Source organism: Oncorhynchus mykiss, chromosome 8 (genome assembly GCF_013265735.2).
Source record: "Oncorhynchus mykiss isolate Arlee chromosome 8, USDA_OmykA_1.1, whole genome shotgun sequence".
Classification (NCBI taxonomy): domain Eukaryota; kingdom Metazoa; phylum Chordata; class Actinopteri; order Salmoniformes; family Salmonidae; genus Oncorhynchus; species Oncorhynchus mykiss.
Genome location: NC_048572.1, coordinates 20,422,067 through 20,434,027, shown reverse-complemented (window position 1 = coordinate 20,434,027; position 11,961 = coordinate 20,422,067). Strand labels below are relative to the sequence as shown.

General features: G+C 43.6%; 1 protein-coding gene across 2 annotated transcripts; it reads left to right on the top strand.

Annotated features, from left to right (window-relative positions):
- The first annotated feature begins 3,735 nt into the window (after window positions 1-3,735).
- LOC110529570 (sphingomyelin phosphodiesterase acid like 3A) lies at window positions 3,736-11,358 on the top strand. 2 transcript variants are annotated; one of them, XM_021611907.2, is made up of 8 exons: window positions 3,736-5,359; window positions 5,686-5,899; window positions 7,121-7,265; window positions 7,549-7,645; window positions 7,846-8,009; window positions 8,231-8,411; window positions 9,505-9,629; window positions 10,297-11,358. In XM_021611907.2, the coding sequence occupies exons 1-8, from the start codon at window positions 5,257-5,259 to the stop codon at window positions 10,597-10,599; spliced, it is 1,332 nt and encodes a 443-aa protein (XP_021467582.2). In that variant the 5' UTR covers window positions 3,736-5,256; the 3' UTR covers window positions 10,600-11,358. The 2 variants fall into 2 exon arrangements, with proteins under 2 accessions (XP_021467582.2, XP_021467583.2); XM_021611908.2 differs by lacking the exon at window positions 5,686-5,899 and having other exon boundaries at window positions 4,905-5,359.
- Window positions 11,359-11,961: the final 603 nt, after the last annotated feature.

The following is an 11,961-nucleotide window of genomic DNA, read 5'->3' as shown; positions in this document are numbered from 1 at the left end:
TCCGGCATCGGGGAGAGAGGCGGCCAGTAAACTTCTTGAATTACGTCAAGACTCCCATAGTGTGGCAGACTACACGATTGATTTTCGCACGTTGGCCGCCGAGAGTGCCTGGAATCCAGAGTCTCTTTTCAATACTTTTCTTCACGGATTATCTGAGGTGGTAAAAGATGAGCTAGCTGCTCGGGAAGTACCGGTGGACCTCGACTCCCTCATCGCCCCCACCATTAGAATTGATGGATGCCTAAGGGAATGCAGGAGTGAGAGGAGGTCTGGTCTCGGGCACACTCGTTCATCCGCAGTGGCTTGCACACCTTCGAGAGGACCCGAAGCCACCCGAGCTCCCCCGAGAATCATCGACGACAGGTGACACCAGAACCTATGGAACTGGGAAGAGCTAGATTATCACCTAGGGAACGTTCACATAGGCTAAGCTTCAACAGTTGTCTGTATTGCGGTGCTGCAGGGCATTTCATTGCTACCTGTCCAGTGAGGAGACCTAGATCATTAGCAGGTACAAATACTCTGGTGAGTCAGACTGGGAATTCCCTAATTCCTATTACCTGTACCCATTTTGCTGTTATTCTGCGGTGGGGAGACCAGTCAAAGTATTTTCGGGTGCTCATTGACTCTGGGGCTGATGAAAGTTTAATGACGCTACCCTGGTATCTGAACTAGATATTCCCACTCCACCCCTTTCCATTCCCATGGATGCCAGAGCACTGGATGGCTGTTCCATTGGCAGAGTCACTCACAGCGCTGTTCCCATGACTCTGTGGATATCTGGTAATCACAGCGAGTCAATACAGCTGCTTCTCATTGAGTCTCCTCACATCCCTGTGATTTGGGGATTTTCTTGGCTCCAGAAGCACAATCCCAATATTGACTGGACCACGGGTTCAATCCTGGGTTGGAGCACGATCTGTCACTCACACTGCCTAAAGGTGGCGCAGCCTTCCCCTAAATGACTGCCTGCTGGATTAAGTTCAGCCTCGTATCTCTCTGCCGTTCCCACAGAGTATCATGACCTCCGGGAGGTTTTCAGTAAGGCTCATGCTACCTCCCTTCCTCAACATCGTCCTTACGATTGTGTGATTGACCTCCTCCCAGGCACCACACCACCTTGAGTCCGGATTTATTCCCTGTCTGGCTCTGAGACCAAGGCCATGGAGGAGTACATTGATACATTTCTGGCGGCTGTAAGTATTCGCCCTTTGGCCTCTCCTCCCGGCGCAAGGTTCTTCTTTGTGGGAAAGAAGGACATGACCCTGTGTCCATGTATTGATCACCGGGGTCTCAATGACATCACGATCAAGAACCGGTACCCGCTACCACTCCTCTCCTCGGCTTTCGAACCTCTCCAGTGGGCAACCATCTTTTCTAAACTGGACCTCCAGAATGCATACGACCTTGTTCGGATACGCGAAGGAGACAAGTGGAAGACTGCTTTCAATACAGCAAGTGGACACTATGAGTACCTGGTCATGCCGTTTGGACTCACTAACGCTCCTGCTGTGTTCCACGATGTGCTCCAGGACATGTTGAATCCGTTTGTTTTTGTATACTTCAATGACATCCTAGTTTTCTCCCGTTCTGCCCAGGAACACGTTCTCTTTGACAAGTTCTTCAGTGCATTCTGTTAAAATGGAGAAGTGAGAGTTCCACCGTTCCACAATCACTTTTCTGGGATACATAATCTCTGAAGGGAATGTTCAGATGTATCTGGAAAAAGTGAGAGCGGTGGTGGATTGGCCCCAACCCACATCCAGGGTGCAGCTACTGCAGTTTTTGGGGTTTGTTCATTTTTACCTCCATTTCATTCGGGGCTATAGCAACCTGGTGGCGGCCCCCTCTTCACTCACCTCTCCCAAGGTACCATTCACATGGTCACCAGCAGCAAACAAGGCTTTTGTGGATTTGAAGCAACCCCTGACCCATCCTCATCCATCCGACTCGTCAGTTTGTGGTGGAGGTTGACGCTTCCGACGTGGGAGTAGGGCCCGTTCTTTCCCAGAGATCTGTCCAGGACCATAAGCTTCATCCCTGTGCCTTCATGTCCCGTCGTCTCAACTCAGCGGAGAGGAACTATGACATTGGCAACTGGGAATTCCTAACAGTAAAGATGGCCCTGGAGGAGTGAAGGCATTTGCTGGAAGGGGCAGAGCATCCATTTTTGGTTTGGACCGACCACAAGAATTTGGAATATCTCCTCACAGCTAAGCGCCTTAACTCTAGGCAGGCCCGGTGGGCTCTGTCTTTGACTAGGTTTAATTTCACCATCTCCTACCGCCCAGGGTCCAAAAATGTGAATCCGGACACCCTTTCCCGCCTGTGCAGTTCCGCTGCCACACCCTCGGAATCAGAGACCATTCTCCCTGCCTCATGTTTGGCAGCTGCGGTTGTCTGGGGTATTGAGTCTCTGGTTCGCAAAGCACAATGTTACCAGACGAACCCTGGGGAAGGCCTGGCTAACCTGGATGTTCGCTCCTGATTCGGTTTGGTCCCAAGTCCTGGAATGTGCTCATTTCTCCAGGCTTACCTGTCACCCTGGTGCTCGTCGTACCCTGGCTTTCCTCCAACAGCGCTTCTGGTGGCCAACCATGGCTCCTGATGTCTCGGCCTTCGTCGCTGCATGCATGGTGTGTGCTCAAAGCAAGACTCCGTGGCAAGCTCCGTCTGGTCTCCTTCAGCCATTTCTTGTTCCTCATCGCCCCTGGTCCCATATTTCCCTAGATTTCGTCACTGGGCCTCCTCCGTCAAATGGCAACACCACCATCCTGATGGTGGTTGACAGGTTTTCTTTTTCTAGTCTTCTCAGTTTTGACCCTTGCCTGTTTTTTCTGGACTCCGTACCCGCCTGCCTGACCCTTCTGCCTGCCCTGACATCGAGCCTGTCTGCCACTCTTTACCTCTTGGACTCAGTACTGTTTTTAAAATCTTTATTTAATCTTTATTTAACTAGGCAAGTCAGTTAAGAACAAATTGTTATTTTCAATGACGGCCTACCAAAAGGCAAAAGGCCTCCTGCGGGGACAGGAGGCTGGGATTAAAAATGTAAAATAAATTCAGTAACAATATAGGACAAAACACACATCACGAAGAGACAACACAACACTACATAAAAAGCATGATAACAACACAACATCACAACAACATGGTAGCAACACAACATGGCAGAAGCACAACATGGTGGCAACACAAAACAGGGTACTGTCAAGTCTGCTCCTGCTCCTCCCCTCCGGCGTACGACATCGCCAGAGTACTAACCACCGGTCCTGGGATTCATCATTACGCACACCTGGCACTCATCATTACGCGCACCTGTTAATCTTTATGCTTAACATCTGGACTCCATTACTTTCACAATTTCCATTCTCCCATGTTCACTCACCAGTTGGTATTGTTCTTGTGTATCGGCGGTCTACCTTGTGTTAATGTTGTGTTCTTTGTTTTGTTGTTTAATTAAAATGTTTCACCTGCTTCTGACTCACTCAACTGTCCAGTTTGAGTATTTGTTGCAGCTCGTTCCAGTCGCTAGCTGCAGCGAACAGGGATGTGTGTGCTTTGGGGACCTTTAACAGAATGGGTGTTGAATGTGGAGGATGAGGGCTGCAGTAGATATCTCAGATAGGGGGAGTGAGGCCTAAGAGGGTTTTATAAATAAGCATTAACCAGTGGGTCTTGTGATGGGTATACAGAGACGACCAGTTTACAGAAGAGTATAGAGTGCAATGGTCTGTCCTATAAGGAGCATTGGTGGCAAATCTGATGGCCGACTGGTAAAGGAGGTCTAGCCGCTCGAGCACTCTTACCTGCCGATCTATAAATTACATCTCCGTAATCTAGCATGGGTAGAATGGTCATCTAAATCAGGGTTAGTTTGGTAGCTGGGGTGAAAAAGGAGCGATTACGATAGAGGAAATAAAGTCTAGATTTAAATTTAACCTACAGCTTTGATATGTGCTGAGAGAAGGACAGTGCACCGTCTAGCCATACTCCCAAGTACTTCTATGAGGTGACCTCATACAAGACCTCTAAACCCTCAGAGGAAGTAATCACACCAGTGGGGAAAGTGGCATTATTCTTACCAAACGACATTACCTTTATTTTGGAGGTGTTCGGAACAAGGTTAAGGGGCAGAGATAGCTTGTTGGACACTAAGAAAGCTTTGTTGTAGAGTGTTTAACACAAAATCCGGGGAGGGGCCAGCGGAGTATAAGGCTGTATCATCCACATATAAATGGGGGAGAGAGAGCTTCCTACTTCCTGAGCTATGTTGTTGATGTAAACTGAGAAGAGCGTGGGGCCAAGGATCGAGCTTTGTTGTACACCCTTGGTGACAGGCAGTGGCTGAGAAAGCAGATGTCCTGACTTTATACACTTCACTCTTTGAGAGAGGTAGTTAGCAAACCAGGCCAAAGACCCCTCCCCAGCCAAGCATACGCCTGTTGTATTCAGAGCATGTGATAAATGAAATTTGATTTTGATCCTTAGAAACAACCACACAGAGGAAAGAAAGGCAAACCAACGATGTAATGTAATGATGCAAAACATAAAGAAACTAACGCTAAGGGGATAGACTGTTGATATTCTTCAGTTTGCTGCCATTTTTTCTGGTTTCACATTTGTCTTCAGTGATCATAAGGTAAAATGTATCTAAAACAATTGTAATTTATATTTACAATACCTTTTTTCAAAGGTTTACTCATTTGCCTAGCTCTATCAATAGCTATTCTCTATTTGTAAATTACAGTGCATGGATAATGGTGTTATTTCATTGGAAAAAATAAATATGTTGTTCCACTTGCAACCAACAGTTTGCTAGACCTTATTGAACGTTTCATCTCACATAAAGATAGTGGAATTATGATAGAAATAAATCAAGTCAGAATACAACATTTCTGTAGACACACCTCCACCACACCTCCATTTCTATGATCTCCACCCGCAACGAGTAGCAGGTGAATGGCATGTTATTCTCATGTTAAAATTCATGGTCAGAATAGGAGTAGAGAGAAGTGCACAAAAAGGGAATTACGTTCAATTTACGCACGTTTAACTCGGGTCAGAATTCCCCCCATGTGCTCCCTTGACTCGCTTTGGAATTTATCACGTGACCGTACTGTTCGTTTCAGACCTGGACAAAGCAGTCACATGAGCGTCGTACTTCCCGTTTGTATCAGCTGAGAAAACGTCAATGATATATCCAAACAACTGCAATTTGTCTCACTGTTTTTTGTTGTTGTTTAATGTGACAATATGGGGGTCGTGTCCAATCTTCTATTTGGGCTGCTGTCCAACGTGCTGCTGATTTACGCGGCGCCACTTTCACCTGTAACTAGCATTCACCTGCCAAGCATAGGTACGTTGTTTATAGAGTTGATTGCACCCATGGATTATGTTGAGATGTCAAAATCATTTTGCTTAGATAATGAAATCGCATGCTGGTGTTTGCTGTTTGTGTTGTATTATATGCCCGTGTATTCTTGTGTTTAACGTTTAAACCAGGTTTTACTTCAGAAAAGTTTTATAACCCAACCTACTAAAATGACATATTTAAATATGTAAAAAATAGTTACCTAGAGTTAATACGTCCTGGTCATTTGATGTGACTAGCATGATTTATATCATCCCCTACATGTTATAAAGTAGATCGATATAACATGCCCAATAATATTTCAATTTCAGGGAGATTCTGGCACATCTCTGATCTGCATTTGGACCCCACGTACCATGTGACTGGTGACCACACCAAAGTGTGTTTCTCCTCTAAGGGTGTCCCAGCCTCAAACCCTGGTCTGTTTGGAGATTTCATGTGTGATTCTCCCTACCAGCTCATCCTGTCAGCCTTTCAGCACATGAAACAAGTGGCCCCACAGCCAGAGTTTATGATCTGGACAGGGTTTGTAACTTTATATGTTATGAAGAGCCATATGTAGTGTGCCTGTGGATTTGTATCCCTATTTCACATACAACAACATTGGAGAAGTACAGTTTGAGAGGGTTAAAAAAACAAACAATAGTAAATTGCTTCCTCTTTCATTGGATAACAAAAAAGGATCTTGTCACAGATGAAATTGTTGTAACATAAGCAACAAATCAATGATCTTTTGGAGTTAAGTTAAACGTAATCAATGTCTGTATAGCAGGGCTGCCCAATTCTGGTCCTGGACGGCCTCTCCTTCCAAACAGGGACACCATGGGAGTGCAATTAACTACCAGGTAGAAACAAAAACCAGAAGTGTTTTGGCCCTCCAGGACTGGTATTGGGCAGCCATTGTATAGTCATTCAGCTGGAACATTGGTGTAGCACACACTGCCGCAGTATACGTAAGGCGGGCCCACGATAGAATATGAACACGTCATAAGCCAGGATTGTTTTGGGAGGGGGGACTACAGGAAATTAGCTTTTAAAACTGGAGAAAAAAATCTCAGCCTCATGGCAAAATGTATAGAATAGCAGAAAATGAGCTCTAAAACAGCACAATTTTCTCTCAGCCTCATGGAAAATGTGTGAAATATGCTTGGACCTTACATTACGCCACTGGTCTTGAATCAGCTTTAAGCTGTGTGTGTCGCTATATAAAATAAGTAATTTGCACATGCAGCCAAATAAACCATAAGTCATCAATACAAGACTTTCTGCTGATATGAAAATGAAATGCTATAAAGTCATTAAAGCCAACGTGCAACCAGTGGGGGGAAGGACGACTCAGCATCAGATAGGTGTGCATACAGTATGAATAGAGTGAAGAGCGATGCATATGGAAGACTGTTAAACATGAAGTAAATGCTAAGCTAATGCCTGAAAATATGAATTATACATCACATGAAGGGTTATGTACTGCATGTGTATGGTGCTTTGTCATTCCAACTCATAAATCTCCAGTTAATCAGTTAAGCCTGACATTTTATTGGCATGTATAATGTGTGTTAAGCAGAATTAATATGCTTTGGTGAAAGGCCCCTGCCACTGCACCTATATTAAAATGTGTGTTTAAAAAGCCAACCCCTGGATTACAGGGATTTAGGGGTAATACATGAGCACATATTTGTTTTATTTTATAAATTATGTCCTGGGCTCTAATAAGTTATTAAAATGGGCTTATTCCCCCCCCCCCAGAGACAGCCCTCCACATGTCCCTGCAGGGGAGCTGTCCACAGACATGGTAATCCAAGTCATCAGCAACATGACTCAAACCATCAGGGAGTTCTTTCCAGACATGCTAGTGTACCCCGCCCTTGGGAATCATGACTACTGGCCACAGGTATTTTATTTACAGTATTCCACTTATGGGGAGGTGATTTGGTGGAGAAGTATCTGTGATGTATAGTAATCTGGCCAAATGCCGATTGTGGTAGACTGGGTCAAACCAGAGATTGAGTCTGTACATCTGAAAGATGAATGTTTTTTGGAAATAAAGGAATTTTTAGCATAAATGAAAGATGAGCAGCAGCAGTTTGTCATTTTCTCTCATCAGAATGTTTGTTTCATCTTTGTCAGTCTATATGCCTACTCTATTTCCATGACACAGTGGTCATTCTTTTCAGGATCAACTTCCGACGTCCACTAATGATATTTACCAGGCTGCAGCCAAACTGTGGGAGCCTTGGTTAAAGCCAGAAGCCCTTGTAACTCTCAGAGAAGGTAAGCTGATTGTGTTTAGAACATGGGAACTAGTGTTAGGCCTGCTGATCAGGCCTCTTGGTGCCTGGTATTACTATGCATTTGCTTTTTGCATTGTTTTTAATCTACATAAACATGTATATATTGATAACCCTTTCAGAACTCACAATAACTTGATACAATAACCTTACTTGACCCTGAATTTGATGTCTTTTGTGAAGGTGGATTTTACTCTCAGATGGTGCAGCCCAAGCTGCGACTGATAAGCCTGAACACTATCCTATACTATAGCCCTAATAAAGTGACAGTGAATATGAGTGACCCGGCTGGACAGTTCCGGTGGCTGCAGGACACCCTGGAAGCATCTGCTCAGAGCATGGAGAAGGTAAATAGGTCATCGCTACATTACTCTGTAGAAGGAATATCTCTCTGTCTATCCAGGTGAGGATGGCTTCTGAATAGTCCTGCATTGATCCTAAGCTCCCTTATACGGAAGACAGGATAATATACAGCAAATAACATGGATGACTGATTATATCTTTTTAAAAGCAATATTTTTCTCTTCTGGTGCCTTAACATGCTGTTCCTCCTGTCGTCCCTCTGTAGGTCATTGTAATTGCTCATGTTCCAGTGGGTTACTTGCCCTTTGCCAGGAACACCACCGCCGTCAGAGAAGCCTACAATGAGAGACTTGTGAAGATCTTTCGTGACTACAGTGACATCATCTCAGGGCATTTCTATGGCCACACTCACAGAGACAGCATAATGGTCTTGCAGGACCAACAAGGTGAGTCACTGGCTACTGTCAAAGCTCTGTGTTACTGTCATCAAGGGATAACTGACTGGGTCAGGATGAGGTTTGAACATGATTTTTTATTATCTGAGATCAAATTATTACATCTCCATCCTACATATCAGTTGCCTGACGACTCATACTGAATTTAATTCCACTGCTCTATCACAACATGCATTCAGTCTGAGACTGCCATCGTAGAAATCCTTTCTGCTGACATCAAATTGAGGGGCATTGTACAAAACAACAAAAACAAAACAAAACAGTTATCAGCGATTGGCTTTTAAAACTTCTCCCTATCCCATTGCAAAATGTGTAGAATTTCAGGAAATTGGCTGTAAAACTGCAACAATAAAAAAGTTACACATGGATTTGTATACCTTTTTGTTAATAAAATATTTTTTCTCTTACAGATCCCTCTGTACGTTTTAAATGCTAGGTTTTAATCCTGGTTCTGAGTTAATGTGTTGCGGCTAATTGTATAGCTTATAGGCTATGCGTGTGTAGATTAACTGAGGTGAATGAAGCTATAGCCTCTAATGGGATAATGGCTGGGGTCATTTTTACTTGTTTTTGCTGTTCTCCATAGCTTTTTCGACCTCAGTATAACTCGGACCATGGCTACAGTCTTAGGCCCAACCCATCGGTTTCTGGGACCAATCAGATCGGCTTGAATGTGTTCGCATTCGAGAAGTCATCAAGGAGGAGAACAAATTTAGAATCATTCTAGAGAAGAAATGTTAATGGGCGTGGCGTTTGGCCGGAGCGATGTGGATTGGTAGCCAGACAAACACATCAGGGTGTGAACGAGGCATCATACACTGAGTAATCTTTTGTACCTTTCCAGATATAATGACGCATTTATATCATGTTCAACACTGCCTCAAGTTAATCAGACAATTCAAATCCACCTTTCATCTCCTATGGGTTCAGTGTCACAATGACTGCCAGTGTTGGCTAGAATCCCCACGGCCACAAGTGCATGTTTGTCTTAACTAGTTTAACTCAATGGAGGAGGAACTGAGGAATGAATGCTTTTAGCCATTTATTTATTTACCCAAATCATCCTCATTTGTTTGCTTTGAAGGGGAACCGGTTAATTCCCTGTTTGTCACACCGGCTGTTACTCCAATCAAGAGTGCAGAAGAGCCATACTCCAACAACCCAGCCTTCCGCATGTACCACTATGACCCGCAGGACTACAGACTGCTGGTAAGTACAACCACCATTATCCAGTGGTTTTGGACAGGCCCCTTTCATTTGAACATGTTTGGAAATATCCATTGATATAATGTATTATCATCCTCATGTCTAACCTTATTAACTCTCTCAAGGGGATGTAGGTAGCCAGAACTATTTCATCATTCCCACACAGAGGCCAATTTCAGTTCTGCATTTTCATTTTCCCTCTTATCATTAAGGTCTGCACTGATCTGTCCTTGTCTTGGTTTATCAAAGTACAGAAATCCCCATGTGATTCTCGCCTATACAACATAGAGCTCAGAGTAGCTTACAGGTGATTTCAGCATCCCCCTTAGACGGGAGCTAGAACATGTTAGCACTGCAGTAAGCTCCACTGTCAACATTGGGGAGGGCATAGCCCTTAAATATCTAGTAGCTCTACTTTCTGGGGTAATCTGTTAAGAAAGAGAGTCAGAAACATCTTGACTAAACTTATTAAAATTGGGACCATTCAGGTCAACGTCAGTTAGGTAAATTAGCTCTCAACAGCTTAACCAGCCCCTAGACCCACAGCAATGATGTTCCTTCTTGATTAATGGTGCTGTCACACATCACTACTTCTAATCAAGGTACTTTCTCAGAGTGGGGGTTTTACATGGCTTTTCATGGTTTTGAAATAGTCTTTCTCTCTCTGAAGGATATTTGGCAGTACTACTTGAATCTCACCGAAGCCAACCAAGAAAAAAGATCTGACTGGAAACTTGAATATGTAATGACTGAAGCGTTTGGATTAAAGGACATTCAACCACATAGCCTGTTTAAACTTGTCTTGAGTTTTGAAATGCAGCAAAGCAAAGCATTTCAGAAGTATTTTAGCCATTTTATGGTGAGCTATGATGATACCATTGTGTGTGATGGGGCCTGCAAGCTGACTCAGGTCTGTGCGGTGCAGTCCTTAGACCGTGCCTCCTATTCCAAATGTATTGAAAAGGGACATTAAAACAATTATCTTCTTTTTTTTTTGTGTGAGTTAATCTTAAAATTCAGGGATTTTATACGTGTAGAGATATTTCTTATGTTTTCACATGACCATGAAATGTAAATGTATTTTTTGTAATACTCTCAATTGAATAATTACAAATCAAATCAAAGTTTATTTGTCACGTGCACCAAATACAACAGCTGTAGACCTTACAGTGAAATGCTTACTTACAGGCTCCAACCAATAGTGCAAAAAAGGTGTTAGGTGAACAATAGGTAAGTAAAGAAATAAAACAACAGTAAAAAGACAGGCTGTATACAGTAGCGAGGCTATAAAAGTAGAGAGGCTACATACAGACACCAGTTAGTCAGGCTGATTGAGGAGGTATGTACATGTAGATATGGTTAACGTGATTATGCATATATGATGAACAGAGAGTAGCAGTAGCGTAAAAGAGGGGGTGGTGGGTGGTGAGACACAATGCAAATAGTCCGGGTAGCCATTTGATTACCTGTTCAGGAGTCATATGGCTTGGGGGTAAAAACAGTTGAGAAGCCTTTTGTCCTAGACTTGGCACTCCTGTACCGCTTGCCATGTGGTAGTAGAGAGAACAGTCTATGGCTGGAGTCTGACAATTTTGAAGCAAATCTGAGGTTGAAATATCTATATGATACCTTGAAATGTTGATGATTATATAATTGCAAAAGGCCAGATATTTTGACAAACTTTCTCTCTGTGAAATGTTATAATCAAAGGGAAATAAACAACTAACCCCTATGCACATTGTCTGTTTATTGCTTTGAAAATATCTGGCAGTTATTGAATAAACTCTAAACTGAATTGCTTTGCTTGCAGTACAAAGCAAATTAGTGAAACTGTTGCACAGAAAGTGAGGGCATTCATGAGAAAGATGTTTTTTTTTTATTTCAATGAACAGCTTGTTTATTTTTTTACAAATAAAAGATGGCACAACAATTTACTCTGCATTTGTAAGTTGTTCTGATATTATTTCTCTGAGACACCTATCTGTTTCTCATGTTACTGAGATCAAGCTCTCTGGATCAAAGGGGCCCTAGTTTTCCCAGCTGTAATGCTGCACTTCTCTTCATGTGCTCCCCAGCCCCTCATATAGCTGTACTGTGAGAGAGGTTAACGCATGACCTCGGAAATGCCTCGCTAGACCAAACCACTCTGTAGGGGAGATGGGGGTTGAGCGGATGGGAATCAGACAGCCCCAACCCCATTTGGCCCCCCTCCCCTCTTCTCCTCTCCATCTCTTCCCCCCCTCTCTCCTTTCCATCTCTTCCCTCATCTCCTTTTCCCCCTCTCTTCTCCTCTCCCTCTTCCCCCCCTCTTCTTCTCTCCTCTTCCCCGTATCCC